The sequence below is a fragment of the Neolamprologus multifasciatus genome, chromosome 13 (genome assembly GCF_963576455.1).
Source record: "Neolamprologus multifasciatus chromosome 13, fNeoMul1.2, whole genome shotgun sequence".
Lineage (NCBI taxonomy): Eukaryota > Metazoa > Chordata > Actinopteri > Cichliformes > Cichlidae > Neolamprologus > Neolamprologus multifasciatus.
In genome coordinates, this window is record NC_140451.1 from 6,060,805 (window position 1) to 6,081,492 (window position 20,688).

Consider the following 20,688-nt stretch of genomic DNA (forward strand, 5'->3'; position numbering starts at 1 on the left):
CTTATATGTAACTTACCCTCTTAATTCTTAGCGGAGTAGTAAGGGCGTACTTAGTTTTTCACAGGACTGCAGAGTGTCCTGTGCTCCTGTAATCAGAGTAATTTTGGTAGACCGGCCACTAAGGTTCACCACTGTTCCAAGTTTTATCCATTTAAGGATAATTACATGTTTCTCATTTATTCTTGAGTTTCTTTAGATCTGGGCATGAATATTGTTTCACTGTAATTGTACTCTGGTACCCAAAAAACATTATAGCACTGTGAGTGGATTACAAAACCTGTTCAAACTCAAACAGCCAAGTTGGGTGAATAGGTAGGGCACAGGATGGTACCAACACCAAACCATGCCCAATATGATTGGGCCCCCCTCGTGTGCCCTTACTAATAAAACATTTGGTAGAGTGTTGTCACTCTTGCTATGCAAGACCAGTTTTAGTCCTACCTTAGCCCTTGCACTGTTATGCTGCTTCCTATTTCTGGTATCCTATATTTTGGTTACAAATATTGTACTCCTCATTTTAAAGCTTTAATGACAACTTTGATTTTTGAACTTTAATTGTGATTCAATAATGTTAACTACTCTTTATAATAAAAATATATATTTGCATTAGGTCTAAAGACTGTCACTACAAAGATTTTCATGCCAAAATTATAATTATCTAAAGAATTCTCAATTATTAAAATTAAAATTAAAAGAATTCTCAAGAATATCTAAAACAGACAAAGGCCATGAAGGAACAGTGGCCTATATGTTGGGAATGCAAATGTACATTCACAAATTTGTTACTACTTTACTCAATAGCGATGTCAAATGATTTTCTTGGCACTGAATCTTTTTTCCATCGCAGAAAAATTTATATGGCCTAAAATATTTAAAGAAAGACAAAGATGTAGTCTTCTATTAGTGTTCACAAAATAAAGAAATACATCATTCACTATCATCACAGCTCCCGAGACCGTGAAGTAATTTAGACATGTGGCTGATGGCACTTAAAAAAATGAAAGGAAAAAAAAATTACACATGGCAGCCAAACCAAGGACATAAGATCAAACCTGATAACGCAACAAAGCTCATTTTCCTCAAAGATCCTAATTGATTGGTTGATTATGCTTTTTCTGTTCCTCCATCTCGGTGGGTCTTCTTTAATAGCTCCATAATGACGCTACGGAACTGGACGTGTAAGCCTCAGCCAATTAGAATAGTAATAGGCTCTAATTAACTAAAAAAAAAGGATTTTCAATAAAATAGGAGGAGATAGCGAATTTGATTACTCATATTCATTAACTTTTTCCCCCTCCCTTCCCTTCTGCCATCCCTGGAACTTTGCTCCCTTCATTTTTATGAATATTTTATCTTGTGTGAAGCATTACAATACATGCTGTCCCTGGCAAAGGCCAAAGCCGTAACAGCAGAAAGCCTTTCTTCTGCTCTCATTCAAAGAGCCTTCCTTTGTTTCTGCATAATGAACAAGTTGCTGATGGTGGCAGAATAAATTTTAATTAGACTTTTAAGGAGGAGACTTGGAAGGATGATAGGTTGTTTTAAATCAAAACTTGACAGTGTGAAGGCTTTTTAGGAATAACCCAAAGTTAGTTGATGAAATATGCTAGCAAGTGCAAGCATATTTTATCGACATCGTCCGTATGTGTGTGTGTGTGTGTGTGTGTGTTTGTGTGTGTGCGCGTGTGTGACAGAGATGTGTTGTGCCAGCAGGTGTCTGTAACGGCACATCAATAATTTGCAGCAATTCTAACCAACTCCCTCCTTCTCCCTCCTCGTTTCTGCTTCTTTCTCCACTCCATTCACTCTGTCTTTCTTGCCTCAGGTCAAGTTAGCAACACTTAAGGACTACAACACTGTGCCCGAACACCATATGTTGTCTTTGTGAGTGTGTGTACCTACCTGTTTTGCTTGTTCCCTTACCTGATGCCTGCCGTCGCTTGCAGCCAAAGCATGTCAGCTTTTGAGAGACAAAAACAAAAACAGAGGCGAGCAGAGAGGGGACACCAGGTACACCAACATGTGTGTGTGTATTACTGTGTGCGTGCATCCTGCAGGCTGCTTCGCCATGAGACAGGGCCATATGGTCACCCCAGGCAAAGCAGGTTGGGCCTGTTTACCTGCCTCACTCTGGGTCATGTCAGTTTCGTTTTCAGCGTAGCCGCAACGCGGCTCAAGCACTGCTGCCAAAACACCACATTTAACTGCCCTCCTCCTCCTCTTCTCTCTCTTCTTTCCATCTTTTCTCTCTACTTTTGCAGTGTCTTCACAGGGCTTGATCTTTTTCAGATTTACAGAGCAACAGACTAACATTTTTTAATCAATTAATAAAATTATGTTTGTTTGTTTTTAATTATTGTGTAACATCAAAACATGTAAATCTGCAGGTGCTTCTTCTGACTACCCGTCCAAATCCCAAAATGTCTAATCGTTTGAGAATGCAAAGGAGAAATAGTAACCAAGGAATGCTGAAAATGTCTGGAATCTTTTTTTCACCAGTAACTTTCTTGTATTAAATATTAGGAACGTTGTTACAGTGTGATTGGCAGCATAAAAGATGAAACATTCTGAGAGGAGGTCACAACGACATCCGTGATGATTACCTCAAAAGAGGTTCCTCAAGAAACTTGAGTTGGTTTTAGTTGAATGAAAAATATAACAATAAAAAAAATGGCCATCAATGAATAAAAATGGGGAGAAATATGGTAATTTGCTGCTTTGCCTTCCTTTGTTTTTAAAAAAGATGAATCGCATGATAGAGAATACCAAAGGAAAAGAGTTTTACTTTCTTGAAGTTAAATGCACGTTATGCAACTTAAAGATCTTAAAGTTGTTATATGTTATATATGAAATATAACAGATATTGTTTGTTTATTTAAGAACTTTAAGAGATTGACACATATCACACTCTTGTGCCCCATACACCGCACAGCTACAGGAACACTGGTTTTATCAGTATTTGAACACTGACGGTTGCCAGGAGTTATTGACTGCTATTGGAATGGTTGACACACAAACATTGTAAAGTATCGACAGGAATTAAAGTTTAAACAAACATAGCTAAAAAAATGCTACAACACTACTACATTTAATTATTTGAAGTTAAACATTAATTAATAAATAAAACAAGTTGAACAAACTTTGCCTCTAGGTAGCTTGGCAAAACATTTTAACAGACAATTGTAGTAAAACTGAACTGTACGGTCACTTTTGAAAAATTCTTACAACTGAATAAGACAAATGTTGCCACAGTAAGCAAACGTATAAGTAAACAAACAATAACCTACCTATACTGAAAGACAAACAATAATATTTAAAGTGTTTGTGGACCTTTTTTGATTTGTTTTCAAACCTGTTTTTTTTATTATGACGTCCTTATTGACAAAAAAAAAAAAATCTTTATCTACATTTAAATACTTTGTTTTCTTAAAAAAAAAAAAGAAAACAATAAAAACAAGTCGTTTCAATGTGGGTTGCTACAGGAACATATTTATGTATTTTTGATTTCATTTTTGGAGTTTGTTTTTATATATTTTATCTTTTGTATTGTTTTAATAAATCTTTTTCAAAAAATATTCAGACCCTGAAACAATAACATCACTAAAAATAAATAATGTGTGAAAGGACTTCCTTGGTAAATTCACCATAACAAACATTTTCACAGCGCTAAATCTCCAATCATGTGTCAAATACTCACCGCACTTCTGCACCAGCTAATATCAATCAATTATACATTGATTTTTTTTTTCTTTCAGACACACGCTGCCCTCAGTGGACACTTCCTGTAGATGCAACACGTTTAACAGGAAACAGGTAGGTACATACGCATAGGAAATCACCTGTTTATTGAAAATGTTGACCCTTATAATTATAATGTGTCTGAAATTAACATGGAAAATAATCTGGTTCTGACTCATCATGTCAGGAATTATTTTTGTTTCTTTTTTGTATTAATATATTAATGTTGATTAAATATATTTGGGTTGTGAAAGGTTGGACAAACTGAGAAATTTGAAAGAAATCACCTTGAGATTTGGGAAGCGATGACACATTTTTTTTTGTTTAATTACAAACACAGGGGTTAGGGAATTATTTGTAAAACAGCTGTTTGAGTTATTCATCCATTAATAAATACTGAAATGTAGAGCTGTTTAGTCAGTTGAGAGATTATCATAATAGTTGACACTTGCTTTTTCTGTCCACTGACTAATCGGGTAATTATCACAGTAATTTTGAAGCAATAAGATAAACATTTCGTGGGTTAAGCTTCTGATTATAAACAGTAAAATCTTTTTTTTTTGTTTAGAACCGTTGATTGGTAAAATATCTGATGCCATCACAAGTGTTTTAATGGAGGAGGTGGGGGGTGATAGTAATGCTAAGAAGAAGCAGTTCAGCATTACTATTTGAGTTAAACTCTAAAAAAAGTAACTTATCAGTGGTAATAAGACAGTAGCTATGTAGTAGAAACATAGAAAAGGAAAGCTGAAGTAGAAAAGCAGGAACTGAATGAATGAATGTTATTATTTACATCATGTTTCTCTGGGTGTTTCTGTGTTAATCAGAATCTTTGCTGCTTTTGGGGTTTTTTTGTCATTCTTGCATCGTAAAATTCAAACACACCAGACCCACCAAACTTGTCTGGGTACCTAATATACCATTATGAATTTAGCACTACCACCATACTCAAGGACCACTACTAAAGATAAAGAAGGTAAATATAAGGGACCTTATAGCAACAGGATGTTGGTATCAGTCAGTACTGGCCTTGTTGACTGATATCTGTATATTGGCAAATAAGATGACATTTCCAGGTGTCAGTGGCTGACATTTATCTGTTTTGTAAGATTTGTTTGGCCCTGGATAAATATTCAAAAATCCAAAAAGAATTTCTTTGTTCCTTTGTTAAAAATGAGAACTAAAAAAACAAAAAAACAAACAAATAGAATTTGTTGTTGGACAAACTTTCATTTTAAACCTCAGTATCAGGGTAGAATTTAACAAGCAGTGCATCCCTGGTTTGATACATTCAAAATCAAACTCGTCGAACAGAAGTAAACTCATATCATCCACCAGGTCACCAGTGAGCAACACCCTTACATGCAATTTGGCTTTTCAGTTCTGTTTTATGATTTTCATTTGGGCATATAAGCATCCACCACTTTTTTAACAGAATTTTATGTGGAACACCCAAATGGAAAAGAGAAACTGCAGTACCAAAATGTACTTCATTGGAATGCTAATGTCTAAGAACTTTGTTTCTGACGTTCTTAAAAGAAAACCCAAACCCTCTGGCAAACTTCCAGTGACCTTCTGGATATAAAAAAGTTAATATGTTTGTTGTTGTTTTTTTCTAAATTCACATTTAAAGGAAAGTAGCAGGCATCCTTCTCTCTCTTCCACTCTCTCTTTGCCCCTGTTAACCCCCCGCTGTAGCAGCAGTTGCCGGCACCTTGGCTGAGCATGATGTCCGGCTGTAGCAGTAACAGGTGCCTACATGTTGCCTGCTGGCATCGTGCCGCCACCACACTACAGCAGCCATCTTGGCAGCATGTTGGGTCCTCACGCCCAAGCTCGCAGGCTGTAATCTACCTAATCTCACAGCTGCCAGTCAGTTCAGAGTGGTCATACACACTGATAGTGACTCTTCCTATACCGTGTGTGACGAAGAGTGAGAACAGTAATTGATTACATTTTTTTTTTTATTCAGTGAAGGTTCGTTTTGGATTCTTCTCAATTTGCCCCATGATATGGTCCTTTTTAAATACACACACACACACACACACACACACACTGTCTGGAGACTCCCTCCCCTTTAACGTCAAGCACATCAACTACACAGACCAGTCCTTTTTTTTTTCCTCACTCACTGCCACCCGCTACAGTCCTCCCCCCCTTCCCCCACCGCCACACCACTGCCCCTCAAGCTTACTGTCACCCCTTGCCCCCACCCCCGCCTTCCGCACCTACACTCTCACACATACACACATGCACACACACACACGCCCTCCACCCTTTTTCTATTTCAGATGCAAAGCTGGGGCCGAGGCGAGACGTGCATATAGTCACAGCGGCAATCTCATCTATGTCCAATCTGTCATGCCACTGCCTTTCATTATTCTCCTGCGTGGGGGGAGAGATAACGCCGAGGCATATTTTATGGACAGTTGAGAGAGAGAGAGAGAGGGAGAGAGAGGGAGAGAAGAGAAAGAGAGACTGATAGGGAAATAAAGAGAGAGAAAGATGCCAATATGGTGGAGTAATGGTTGAGAGATATGAAGGGTCCTGCTTTGGCCAGGGAAGAAGTGTCACCCTGCCTCATTGGTATCTAGGTCAATGCAAGAGAGACAAGGAAAAAAAAGGAAGAAGAAGTAAATGAAGTGATGAAAATTATTGAAATGGAGGTTTGGTGCGGGGCGAAGGATGGAAGGATGAAGAGGGAGTGCCGGTCAGTGCCATCTCTTCTCCATTAAAAATGGACAGCCTGAGGGCCTCCAGGCAGGAAGAAAAGGGGAGGGGAAGGGGGGTAAATAGGCGGTAGCCATTCTTCATGGCCACTCGATGGCCCCATAAAATCAGGGCTCGTATGCATGCATGCATGCTGCTGTTGTTGAATATGGAGGAGTGAGGGAATGCGAAGGGGCCAGCAGATGAAGGAGGAGCGCGAGGGACGGGTGAATGAAGGGATGGGTGAATGCACCGGGGTCAGGTATTCTCTTCTGTCACCCCTGTTGCTGGGCTGAGTGGCTGACTGGTTGTCTCTCTGCTCAGCGCACTGGAATGATTGGGTCCTGGCCTGCAGAGAATGGGCTGGCCAGTTTTACATATATACATATATCATGGTCATTGTCATGCTGTGTGTGTGTGTGTGTGTGTGTGTGTCTGTGTGTGTGTGTGTGTGTTTCAATATGCAAATAAGATGCCTTTGATTTCGTGCACGTGTTAGTGTCCATGCATCCGTGTGTCGCCGCAGTCGTGCGGCATCCAGATGTCAGTGCAGCCTCACTCGATGTCTGTCATTGAGACAGTGGGGGTGGGGTTAAGGTGACCTGTTTTAAATATAGACAGTGTCACGACAACATGCCCGACTCGACTTATAAAAGCCATTTGCATAATGTTCCTCCCTTATCCCTCGCTTTCTCCCTCAATTTTTTTCCTTCCTCCTGGGAGACAGGCAGAGCAGACGCATCGTGTTTTGCCTTTGTCTCGGCTGTTCAAATGCAAAAAGATGTCATGTCAAGGCTTTCTTCCGTGCACAACCTGCGTCGCACAATGAAGAATGGGACGAAATACAAACACAGAAGTGCTGCGCATAAAGACAAAATAGGTTCCCTGTGTCATTACATCAAATGCAAAAGACTCACCATGGAAGCCTGTCAGTACAGTATGTCCCCGCTACATAACACCACAACTATAAACTAACTGAGAAGACTGTAACTCAAATGACACCAATATTCACACATCTTTACACCTCTCCCTGCATATTTTGCTCTTCTTTCCCGGCTGCTGGAGGTGTTATTGCCTTGCTGTCTAACAAGCCGAGGCCTTTGAAAAGTATTTGGAAAAAAAGGTTAAAAAGATGACACTGATGGGGCATTTTTAAACAGACCTCATAGACCTTGGACTTTGATTTCTGCTTAACTTTTGTAGCATACCTTGTCCTTCTCGAGCGGATGTGCGAGCAAGCCTTGTCAGCGTGCCCTTCAATTTGAATGCGTACTCCACTCTGGCAAACTAATTAATTATTCCCCTCTTCACCCTCCTTTATTCATCCATTTGTTTTTTTTCCTCAATGAAGAATACATGCCACATTCCTTCAATACCTTTCCTTCTCTCAGACTCAGCGCCTATTCATTAGGAATTCAAATTAATCAGTATTTACTGTAGCGCTTGCCAGCTCTGCTCTCAAGTGCAATTTCTATCAACAAGGTTGAGTGGGCTTTTGTTTCTTATAGCCAATTGGAATAAAGCTCGCTCTTGCTTTGTCCCATTTTTTTAGATGTTCAATTGAACACATCAACTAGTTTGGCACATAAGACGGAATTGACGTTCTCCCAGAATGCAATGCTACAAGGACTTTTCATCTGACATTCAATGAACTCTGAAATTAAGGCGCAGTAACAGTTCAAAAAGCAACCCAAGCTAATTGTCAGGCTTTTTTGGGCAGAGGGCTATCTATCAGTAGTACATGGCCACAACAAAAAAAAAGTTGCAGTTTGCTTTAAAAAGTCATCTTTTGTTTCGATATTGCCAACTAAAGCAGTCTTTCAGCACTTTAGTAAATTAGCACTTTTGAACTCCGGTCCACTAGTTACTTTTATTTCCCCTATGAATACTGATGCCGAAGCATCGCGCAGTAGTATTCAGATCCAGCATGTCACCCATTGTCAGAGAAGTTCTGTGTCACCGAGGGTCGCTAAGGCCAAGGCATTTAATCTGTGCAGTGTTAAAATCACATAGACATCGGTCAGAATTAGTCTTAATGTGTGGGCGTGCTTGGAAAACATCATCGTATGTTCTGTGTCATCAGACTCAACGAGTGTTAAAAGCTGATCCTTCCTGTGACAGCATTACACTCATGTGTACAGTATATTCAAAAAGTAATTGTGTGGCAAGAATCTGTTTCCTTCCCGGGGATTCTGTCAGTGTTGTTTAGTCAAAGCTGCTGGTGACGTCGGTTATGGCTTCACTGAGACAGTTCTGTCATCCTCGGTTTTTAAAGGGTCTGTATTTGACCTCAAACAATGATATGTATTCGTTTTTACTGCATAAACCCAGCCAAGAAATCTTCAATAATCTAATAATTTAATAAATATAAGCAGTGAGTGACAGTAAAAGTGTGTGGACAGAGAACAGCAAGTACTAAAACTGTCTGAAGTGGATAGTATTCTTTTCTCATTGTCTCCTTTCTTGGAGTTCAGGTCATCCACTAAATGGGATGTAGGTGGTTCGATCCCTGGCTGCTCTGGCGCCAAAGTATCCTTGGCCAAGTTTCTCTCCGATGTGTTCATCTGAATGAATATGTGTGAATGGTAGATAGAGTGTTTGTATGAATGGGTGTGAATTGTTAAATAAGGTGTGTTGTATAAAGTGCTTTGAATGCTCCAGCAGAGTAGAAAGGCACTATATAAAAACCAATTTACTACCATTTATCAAACCAAGGAACACCATCACTATGAACTATGTGAACCAGGTCTACTTGTTCACCTGTGCACACCTGTCATTTTGCCACTTACTAATTATGTTGTTGTACTTATGGAAAAATTTCACAGCCAGCTTCCTAAATGGGAAACAAAATCTGACAAGTGCTCTTGTTAAAACTTACTAATACTTTTAAACTACCTGCAGAGAGATGGTTAGAACTGCTTTGTAGCTGACAAATGTTGTCATTTGCCACTTCCTTGTGATTGAAAGATGAAGAATTTAAAGTTAAAGAATTGTTTCCTTCTAGTGCTGCAAGCCCAGCTGTCAACATTAAAGTCACTGAAATAGAATGATCTGAATAACTGAGAATCTTCATAAGCCTGAGGAAATCCATGCTATTTAGTGGCAAAACTGATATCGAGGGTTTCTTTTAGGTTTTTTTGTTTGTTTGTTTGTTTGATTCCAGCTAGTTTCCAGTTCCTGGCCCACTGTTTAGCAGTCTCATCTCCTTCTCAGTGAGTTTGGTAAGTACACAAATGCAAATCATGGTAAAGTCTGCTTTAAAAAAAACAGGATTATGCTTTAAAGCTAAAAAATAGTCATGTAACACTCCAGTGCTTTCTTTTATCTCACTGAAAAGTGAGGGGAGTAAAGGTGCTTGAGTACATGTTTATTTTATGGACAACTTCAGATCTACATACTAAATACCTTATATTGCATACGTCCATGGATTGTATGTAATCATCTCTGTTTAATGCAGCTCTTCAGAGAAATGAATGCAGTGGGTTTTTGGTCAGTGGTTGTTGATCAATGGTCATGAGAATTTGCATAATTATGATTAAGGAACTGACCTCCCAGCCCATTGTTCCTTCAGTGGGCTGGTTTCAGTCATTATGCAAATGTACTGTTTATTAGATTTGGGGAAACCTGCAGTCAGCTGAGACTGAAGAAGTCACTTGGATGAGTGACGAAACGTTTCTCCCACAAAACGCTACGTCCAGATGAACAGAATCAACTTTTGGAGACCTTTAGGGGCTGCATTTATTTCATTAACCCACTAATTGTCACCTTGAAAAAATTATGCTCATAAATAACATTTTTACGGCTTTGAGCCCTAAAATCTGAGATTATTTTTAATAATCCTGGCCAGTAGCACACCGGCCATGTTGCTGATTAATGTATGAACTGTATTTATCTACATTTTTCCAAATGCCACTTTTAATCTGAGCCAAAGTTGTAATTATAGAGAAAATTAAGGACTTCTTTTGAAGTTATCAACGCCTGGTTGAAACTAGCCTTTTGGCCTTTGCAAGCTTTCCCTTTACCCAACTTCTTACTTAACAAGGCCAGGCTGAAAAACCCACAGATCTAATTGAATATTGATATGTGTGTGTATAGAGGCCCAGAGCGAGGCTCGCCCATGTTAAGCCATTCAGTGCATCCTCTTGATTGAAATTCCATTAGCTTGTTAGTAGAGGATAGTGGAGAGTCGGTGAATACTTAGCCTTGTTAGCCGAGGCGCAGGCTAAATGAGTGTGCACAGGGTCATTGTCCACTTAAAACTCACTCTGCAAACCGGCGGGCAGCTTGAATAATTCATGGAGCATGACCCGCGCTGACTGGGCTTTAAACGAGTGTAGCTTCTCTGTCTGTCTGTTTGGATAATATCTCCACTCTGGAGTTAATTAAGTTTTCATTTTTTTTTATTTCAGCCAGCTGTGTGTACAGCGGTCAGAGACTTGTCCCTGTGGAGACACTGAAAGCCAAATGAAAAGCGAATGGAGAAAAAATGATTGCAATATAAAGTTATAAATGGAGCTTTTTCTTCTCCTATCTCATCATACAGGAAGCACATTAGCCCATTAATTAGAAGCCATTACCTGTCTCTGTTCAACAGGTTTCAGAAAACTGTTTATTCTATAGGAACTGGATGTTGCAACCTTTGAAACAAGAAACAGTAAAGTTGAATGGCGTTTTAGACCAAGCTCTGATAAAGCTCCTCATTCAGATAATCTTTTGCAAAAACCCTCCAAAATTTCAAGGCAGTTACTCATCAGTAGTTTTAGACTAAACATAAATCAAATGAATATGCCTAGATCAAAGAAACGTCAAGTAGGAGAAAATAAGCAACCTTCTACAAGTACAAGTGCAAATGATGCAGTCTGTAGAAACCTGCAGTCCTATTGTCAGTTATAAGTCCTGTATAATAAAGCACCTTTGTGGAAGCCTCCATTCCCATAAATGAAACATTTCTCAGCTGTTTGTGTTTTTAGCCCTTGACACTGCGCTTTAAAGGTCCTTTGGTATGCCACTTTTCTCCACTCAGAGGCGCTACATGCCACCAGGTAAGGCAGAAAACTGCTTGGGGCTCCAGGCCATTGGGGGTACCCCTGAGGGCTGACATAACTTAAACTCCAGCAGTGGCAGTTTATAGTGACAGAAGAAAAGAGGTGACCTTCCTGGGGGGGGGGGGGTCCCACCTGACTCCAGTCACTCCTGTTGAAAATGGTATGCATGTTTCTGCTTAAACAAACTTAATAAGAACAAAGAAAGAGTCACTCAAAATATAGAAGACTTCTTCTTTGGAGAAGAGAAGGAAGAAATAAAAGAGGTAAAAAGTAAAACACTGGTGAGGAGTTTTATACAGAAATTCCACTATAGCCTTACTTTATTTCATTTATTGATGGACTGGTTGTTATATAGCGCTTTTCTACTCTAACTTAGCACTAAAAGTATTTATACAACTTGCCTCATTCATGCACATTCATACAAGCACTTCTTGATATGCTTTTTCCATGTACGTGCTTTTTATCTAACATTCAGACACCTCCTGAGCCACAGCCACCCTTAGTTATCTTGGCTAGCAGAGCAGCCTAGTGTGTTGAGTCAAGTGTGCTGGCCAGGAGCCTGTGTTTGGATGCCAGGAGTTCACTGTTTAACAAAGCAACAAGTTCTCTAAATCAGAAATATATCTATGTTTTTATTCCTTCAATTATGCACCAAAATAGTGTCCTACAATGCAATGTGACTAGCGCTTCACTTTTTATCAAGATTCCTGCATGGCATCTAATGGAAACACTCCACTGAGAAGAGATGCCATGCCTTTTTTTATGACCAACTTTTTATTAATAAAATGGTGTGTTAAAACAAATATCTCAGAGCAGAACCAGACAAAAAGGCCCAAAGACAAAATGGCAATGAATAATACAATAACTATATTATTAGTTATGCATTTTAGCATTCATTTATTTGCTGTGGTTCATAGAGGTTCTTACTGCACCCAAAATGTGTACGGCTAACCACCAGCAGCATTAACGCTACAGAAAGCCAAATAACAGAAACTTCTGGCTTCCGGTTGAACAGCCATACACTGTACATTTACTGCTGTACATACATCTCTCTATGTCAGCATCGTCAGCAGTAGTTATCTAATAGTTAGTTAACAGTAGTTAGCTAATGACAAGCTTGGTTAAGGATTTATAATGTAATTTAGTCCACAAATTGAGTAGGGTGGAAGAATCCGTTTGATTAATGAAACAAATACCAAGCTGCAAAACTATTACACGTTGCTTGGCCCAATCATTGCATTCAAATACCATAATTTTACATTATAACCTATTATTTATTATGAGGGCTTACAATACAAAATGTTTATTCTGTATTAAGGATTCTGTGGTGCTTTTAGTTCATATTATTTAGATGTTGTTGTTATATTGTATATCCATCTTTCTTCTTCCGCTTTTCTGCCCAGGAGGCAGATCCCCCAACCATCTCAACTGGCTCCTTTCGATGTGGAGGAGCAGCGGCTCTGCTCTGAGCCCCTCCCGGGTGGTCGAACTCTCCGTAAGGGAGAGGCCAGCCACCCTTCGGAGGAAGCCCATTTCCACCGCTTGTATCCGCGTTCTCATTCTTTTGGTCACTACCCACAGCTCGTGACCATAGGTGAGGGTAGGGACATAGATCGACCAGTAAACTGAGAGCTTCACTTTTACACTCAGCTCTCTCTTCACCACGATGGACCAGTACAGCGTTTGCATCACTGCAGCTGCAGCACCAACCTGTCTGTCGATCTCCCACTCCCTTCTCTCATCACTCATGCACAAGACCCAGAAATACTTAAACTCCTCCACTTGGAGCAGGAACTCGTCCCTGACCCAGAGTGGACACTCCACCCTTTACCGGCTGAGGACCATGGGCTCAGATTTGGATGCTGATTCTCATTCTTACTCGGCTGCAAACCGTTCTAGTACGAACTGGAAGCCGCCACCTGATAAAGCCAACATCATCTGCAAAAAGCAGAGATGAGATTCTGAAACCACCCAAGTGGTTTCAAAGCCTTCGCCACTTGGCTACACCTAGAAATTCCATCCATAAAAATTCCGAACAGAATACTTTTTTTTGTCATTGTCAAGTCATTGTTTTCCATTTTGTTCCAGTGGAAAGACCAGGCCCTTTATTTGGGAACCTACTAAAAAAGTACCTTTTACCAGAATGACTGCATAGACACGTACTCACAACCACTGTTCAAACAAGTAACACTTAAATGGCAATTTAACCATACAAGAACAAAATCATTAATGAATAGCTGAATTCATTAAAATACTGTGATGAAGGCTAAAGCAAGGCCTGCACACCACTGATCACCAGTGATGACTGAAAGAATACTCAGGAGAACAGGGAGTCACAAAATTTTGGCGTCAGAACCCGTAGTTGGTCTTCACCGGCTGACTTCACAGCTAAAGGTTCTGATGTGTTGTCACATGATGTGATTGGTTTAGAAACTGTCTCAAAAACATGAAGCATGCTTGGCAGGGCAGGCCTAACACATCAGCGTTACACACAAAACGGCACAGCAGTTCAGTGAGGAAACTTTAATTACTTTTCACATGACAAACACTGCCACATGAAAGCAAGAACTGAATGTTGGGTTTTTAGAACCTGAACAACAGCTGAAATTGGAGTTTTTGAATGCCAGGAAGATGAAGAAAAACAGTAAGCAGCAGGCCTAAGTATACCACAATGACCTTCTAACGGGCATTTAAAAAAATAAATAAATAAATAGCTGCAACTTTTTCAAACTTCAGTAAGTCAGAAGAATATTTTGGCTTGCTTAGAAACCTCCAAGGACAGGGCCTAAAAACTCAAGGCATTGTACTAGGACAGCCTCTCTTCTGACACTGGCATTGTGCAAACTCAGCTCCTTTTACCTGAAAGTCTTCCAGAGTTGCATCATCTCTTTCAGGAGTAACACATCCTCCTCCTGGAGCCTTTTTACAGCCATCACCTTATCAAAGACCTTCTTTTTGAAGAGAATACCAACCATGCTCTAAATTAAAAGAACACAGGACACTTATTACTTGCTATTAAATCATCTTCAGGGATAGTGCACTTAACTAAAACAAAACTAATGCAAAGCACACAAGGCCAACTGCTATAGGAAAACATAAATGTCACCTCCAGTGGCCCAACTTTGTCTCCTCCTGCTACCATGGCAACATGTTCATTTAGTATGGTAGTTTGGCACCAAAATGTCTTCTTCTGGTGTTTTAAGGAAAACACACCCTCACCACACCAGTGTATCTGTTTTATTGTGAGGGCACTAGACTTGGTGCTTGACAAAAGTGCTTTGTTTTCATCTGTCCTGACCTCCTGATTCTATAAAAACAAATGAATAGTGTTTAATGATGTGTTTAACACTTTAACTTTATGGAAACGGACATCTGAGCCCAGCCCTGAATGTCATGAACCAGCTGATGTGTCTGTGTGGCATCAAGTGACAGCTCCGAGGACTTTAATTCTCTCTCACACCTTTTCTACATTGTGAACATGTGAAAATTAGACATGTGCATTACCAAAAGTGTGATTTTTCTTCTCTAAGTCTGGTTGTGTCTGTTCAGAGAACTTTTATGAAGTGTGCTGCACATGGTGCGCTCTTCTAATTTGTTCCATCCCATACACCGTAACATGAGCATGTCTGTGCACACTATGAGACAAAGCAAAATGCTACATCCCTTTAATAAACACATCCACAAAAATAAAGCCTTGCTATGATCGCATCTGGTCATCTAACCATGTACAGGAAAATTTGCAGTGACAGAGCACGACAATGACAAATGCAGTTATCAGTGTCACAATAAACAGCCCACTGACCTGATCTGGAAGTGAATGTGGTTGTGATAGCACCAGGTGGAACCTGCTCTGGTTGGCACCCAGTTACCTGATCTAAAAACAAAATGAATCCATGCATCTGAATGAGTAATTATATGATTATGATAAACTGGTGATGATCACAAACAAACAAAAACAAAGAAATTTACCTTTCATTTAAGACCGTGTTCCTAAGATAAAATGAATACGGTAATTAAAAACATAAAGTAAGTTATAACACCCACTCTTGTTAAAGCCATAGTGTTTTTGACTTCTAGCCACTGCCATGATTGTCAAGAGGTATAAACCAAGCAAGAGAATGGCTGCTCCTTACACAGCTTCTACACGTCATTAGTGCAAATAACCCAAAAGGATGTGAAAAGATTCACTGAACCTTTAAAATCATCTCACACACACACACACACACACACACACACACACACACACACACACACACACACACACACACACACACACAAATACAAGAATGCCCTGAAAACAAGAAGAATTCATCTCTTAATATTCGAACCAACCTCTGTTGTGGTCACTGGTCAAGGGTCATATGTCACTGCCACTTTTGCAAAGCTACTGACATGGCCAAGACACAGGAGCTAGTGTGCATTCAATAAAGCTGTCCCCAGGTAGCCTCCAGTATATTTGGTGTAGCATGCCATCTACACACAGAAAATGTGTGTTTGTGTCTGTGTAGTAGATTACCGAAGAATAGAACAGAGATTTTTGGGGTCACTTTTAAAGAAACTTTACCTTGTAGATTGTAATAAGGTGTCGTATGATGACTGGCACAGTAAAAGAACCATTAAATACAATTTCATGACTGGGGTGCACTGGAAATCTAAACTAAAAAACTTATGAATAGTCCTATAAGGGAATAGTTGGCATTTTTCAGTGACCTTTGAATTTAAGCTTAATAAAGTTTACTCAATAAAGAAAAAAACATCAAGTTTGCCAGAGTTTCTGCTTTACTTCTCAGGAAGTTTTGTTGTATAACTATTGCTGCCTCAGTTCACATATACAGTCTCAATTTTTTTAAAGATGTCTTCAAAAATGAATTTGGTGATCTTTGTTTTCTAGCATAAACAGAATCATACTTTATTTGACCCAGAGTGACCAAAACAGAGGTCTGTGCCAGAGAAACGTGTTATTCACAGACTACAAGTCACCGAATTTGAAATTGTCGGTGCATGCACACATGAGGCTCTTTCTTTAAGGAGGACAGTCTGCAGTATAGCTCAGAAGGCTGAATGTCAAAATGATTTCAAAAAGGTTTCTGTATTGCTTTCGGCAGTGGCAAGTGCATGCTACACATACATTGCACATACAGAAAGCACTTCTCTGATTATGTGAGCAATGCTTGATTGTAGGACTGACAGCATCCAGTAGGAAAACCGTTATATTTTGCTTATCTCTGCTTGCAGGTGAATGCAGTATTTAGCGAGCAGATAAACACGTGATTCTTGATGGAAACCAATAAAATCAATAAATGGACACCAAATATTGGCCTTGTGAGCATCGGGCATAAAAAAGCAAACCCAAATGAAGATGATATGATCAAAAACAAAACACTAATACTCTTGTGAAAAGCACACTCTTACATTAATAGTTTAGCAGTTTGAATGACTCCTCTCTATATCTGCATATTTTCCTCCATCGTTTATGTTCCGTTTCTCTACAACTCTGCATGGTTATTTCTGTTACACACTCAATATGCTCGTTTACTAAATTTGCTTACTGCTCTCTATTTATCTTGTTTATATGCTGTCGGCTGTTGCAGTTTCACAATATTAATCATCAGTCATCTAAGTTCCAAGTGAAACAACATACAGTATATCATCACCGGCCACTGGCAATGTACCTCTTAAATTTTACTGCCAGTGCCAGGTTGTTGTATCATTAATCAGTAACATTCACTGTAATGTCATTGCCCCTCACACTCAGTATGAAAGTGGTGTTATCAAAAAAAAAAAGAAAAGAAAAAAGAAACAGAAAAAAGACTTAATGGCTTTTTTTGGCATCTGCTTCTTGCCTTCATACCTCCCTCCCTTGATTTGCTGCAGGTTCTCCGACATATCTGTAAATGCTATTAATGTAACAGGTGACTATTCATGATGGTGAGAGCAGCTTTGTGATTACTCTCAATTTACTGCTTGTGACTTGAAAGAATAAATATTATAAGCTACATTTCTGACAAGCAAAGAATAACACAACTGTCATGCAGCAGCCTGCATCCATTGTGTTACAACACATTGGTCTCCATTCATTTATGTCAATGTTTAATTAATACTGAGTGGCTAATATAACATGCCACAGAATTGTAGTCAATGCCTCTTAACATGTAATTTCTCACCGTGCGTTTTCTTCTTTTCATTTTCAGTTACAGAACTCCGAGTACACATTCTTAGTACTTTTATTAAGATAGTGTTCGACTCTTTAAGGAGGACTGTAATTTGGTTTGTGCTTATAAAGAGCTCAAGAGGAGCTCATAAAAGTGGCAGTTATTTACAGTCACTTCAGCCCCACAATGTTTTTCAGCTAATGTATTCAGCCCTTCTTCCACATCGCAATGCATGGAACAGGTGCAGATTGACGTTCCTAATGCAAGGAAGCTTTTTCCTAAACTCCCCACTGTAGTATTCAGCGACTGCCGTCCAACTGGGTCCTGCCTGGGTGTGTTAAATGTGGTGTTTCAGTCAAGTTAAAGTAGTAAATGTTGTTAGCTTGTGATTTATTGCTAATATATTGAAACCTATATTGACATTGTGTAAATTTGCTAAAAATTTGTTTATGATGATTTTTCTTGCTGTGCCGAGCAGAGATGGGCAGTCACGTGTAATAACCAACACTGGTGCCAAGAAGGCTAGTTTACAAGTCAGATAGCATGTTTAGCTATACAGCATCTTGGTGGCATAGTTAGCAGCCATATCATTGTCTCATTACATACATTAAACAAGGACCTGCTTTAGGTCGTTCCAGGCCTTATGTTTGCCCTTTAATTTGTGTTTGAGTGCCTTTAAGGAGACTAGGGTCCTTATGGTTTGAAAAGTCTTCTGGTGGAGTGTTACAACTTTGACTATTTACAAAGGGAACATGGAGGAACTATTTGATTATATTTTCTAAAAGGCCCCTGAAAAGCCTTCAGTTGATCCAAAATGGTGTAACGCGAGTAGTGACACGTGCTAGAAGAGCATATTTCTCCCTTGTTAGCTTCTACATCAGCTCAAATTCTAGATCTAAATCTAGAATCAAATCTGAAATCCTTCTCAAGATCTTGAATATTCAGACCCCATCTTACCATAAAGAGCTCATAGTACCATATCACCACAACAGAGCACTTCACTCTCAGACTGCTGGTTCACTTGTGGTTTCTAGAATATTTAAAAGTAGAATGTGAGGCAGAGCCGTCAGCTTTAAGGCTCTTCTTCTATGGAAGAGGAGCTCCCAATTTGGATTTGGAAGACAGACCCTTTCTAAGATTAGTCTTAACTTTATTTTTTTTGGTAAAGCATATGCTTAGGGCTGAATCCTCCCTTAGTTAATTGCAATAGTCTTCCCAAACTGCTTCCCATGATGCCCTGGGCATTTCTTCTTCAGTCACTGCTTTTCACTCTCTATATTTTTAAACACCATTTTGCCTTTAATGATTATTATTCATCTATGGCTCTGCTACACAGTGTCTTTTGTCCTGGCTCCCTCCCTTCACACTCAGGTGGTCACGGCAGATGACTGGCCCTCCCCAGGATGGCTCTTTCTTCCTTCCCACTGTCGCCAAGTGCTTGCTCATAAGTGGGTGATCTGATTGTTGAGGTTTTCTCTCTGTTGTTATATGTCTTTACCTTACAAAATAAAGTGCCTTTACATGACTGTTGTTGTGATTTGGCACTATACAAAAGAACTGAATCAAATTAATTTGATTCTTTATATCCAATTACAAATCAGAGACTTCATCAAATTTGACAAGCGGGAATTTACAATGATCATATGAAGCAGCAGAAGAGATCCCCTTCTGCATCTTCTGAACAGGAACAACTGGACTGTGCAAAGGTCTCGTCCCTCATTTAAAGAAATGGAAGTGCTTTAGCAAAAAAGAAAAATCATGGTAGTATGGAAGTGGCAGTTCTGGCAATTTGGCACAGTCAGCCTACATCATGTTCATGTCAGCCTTTAAATGATTAATGCCTTCTCACACATGAGGCATTTTCTACATCCTGCAGTGAAAAACTTGAGATTTTCTTCAGCAATTGTAGATAAAAATACAGTCATTAAAGTTTTTTGACAATCAAAATGTCTTTTGCTAAATTTTTCTTTTTTTTCATTCAGCTATTTTATTGCTAGTGCTCAGAATGCCATCTTTTGTTCAATTGTATTTTTAGCATTGAAATTACTTTCTGAAGTTGAATTAGAACCTGAAACTTTTCCCAAAAAAAGGGAACTCAAAAAGCCTCCAGTAAAATCACCAAAGAAAAGCCCTCCAGGTCGCCGTCTGGCACACGAGCCTGACAAAAACTTCATAAATGCTGTCACAAATCTATGAAAGCGCCATAAAACGTTTAGGGCTCAAAAGCAGAAGCATATACACTCAATGTAATATCTTTGTGATCAGATTCAACTTAAAGAGACCCTGGCATCTCAATCCAGTCAGCATCCATTTCACTGAGATGCAGAGGCTCGCCTAATTATTCGTGTCTGCGATGACCCCACTTTGGCCTGCCCATTACTACCACCTATCCAACTCCAACCACTCTTAGACTCTCCTCTGTCTCCGCTGTCCTAGACATCAGCTCACTCCTTCCTCTTTCTTACCCGTCCATTCTGGTAGTTGTCATCAATCTTGCTAAAATGACAGGCGACAGATGTTAGCCTTTACAAAGATCAAATCTGCTGCTTCGGGGCGGCCTGGTCACATGCAAACACACACAGGCATAGACATGCAGAGATATGCACACATGCACATGCAGTCTCACAGGCATACACGCACACGCACGTGAGCCATAACTACTGACGGGTCACATTGTCCATGCATGCATTCACCCTCTCTCCCCTTCTTCCAATTGCTAAATCTGTTCTGACACTGAAGACACAGAGAGGTATCGGTGGTAAAATGGTCTCCGTACATGCATGTAGACCACACAGACAAGCTGCACACACACTTTTGCCTGACTAGAACATGTGCATATATTGATTTGTTAGTTTATGCTACTTCTGTGTGATGTGTCACACACTGTAATTGCACTGTAGTGAGTGTGTGCTGTGTGGATCATCTACTGGTTTTGCTGTGAGTCACTCAGGCCAGACGGAGGGAGGAGTGTGTTCCTCGTAGCTGTGCTGAATCCAAATATACAGAAACACTGCAACACCTGCTGTTTGCTGGCAGAACAGGCA

The 20,688-nt window shown here is 39.6% G+C and overlaps 1 protein-coding gene across 8 annotated transcripts in view; it reads left to right on the plus strand.

The window, feature by feature from the left end:
• Window positions 1-20,688, plus strand: part of LOC146504921 (uncharacterized) — a 483,966-nt gene that overhangs the window by 421,587 nt on the left and 41,691 nt on the right. For 5 of the 8 annotated variants that reach the window (XR_014877737.1, XR_014877738.1, XM_085183493.1 and 2 more), the window contains one exon: window positions 3,756-3,813. Coding sequence is in view for 6 of the 8 variants with exons in the window: in XM_085183494.1 (XP_085039620.1) it covers window positions 3,756-3,813 (58 nt within the window). In the remaining 2 variants the exon portion in view is untranslated. Of the gene's footprint in view, window positions 1-3,755; window positions 3,814-9,610; window positions 19,926-20,688 lie in introns of those variants that run through there. The other 3 variants (XM_085183492.1, XM_085183491.1, XM_085183490.1) reach the window with 2 other exon arrangements.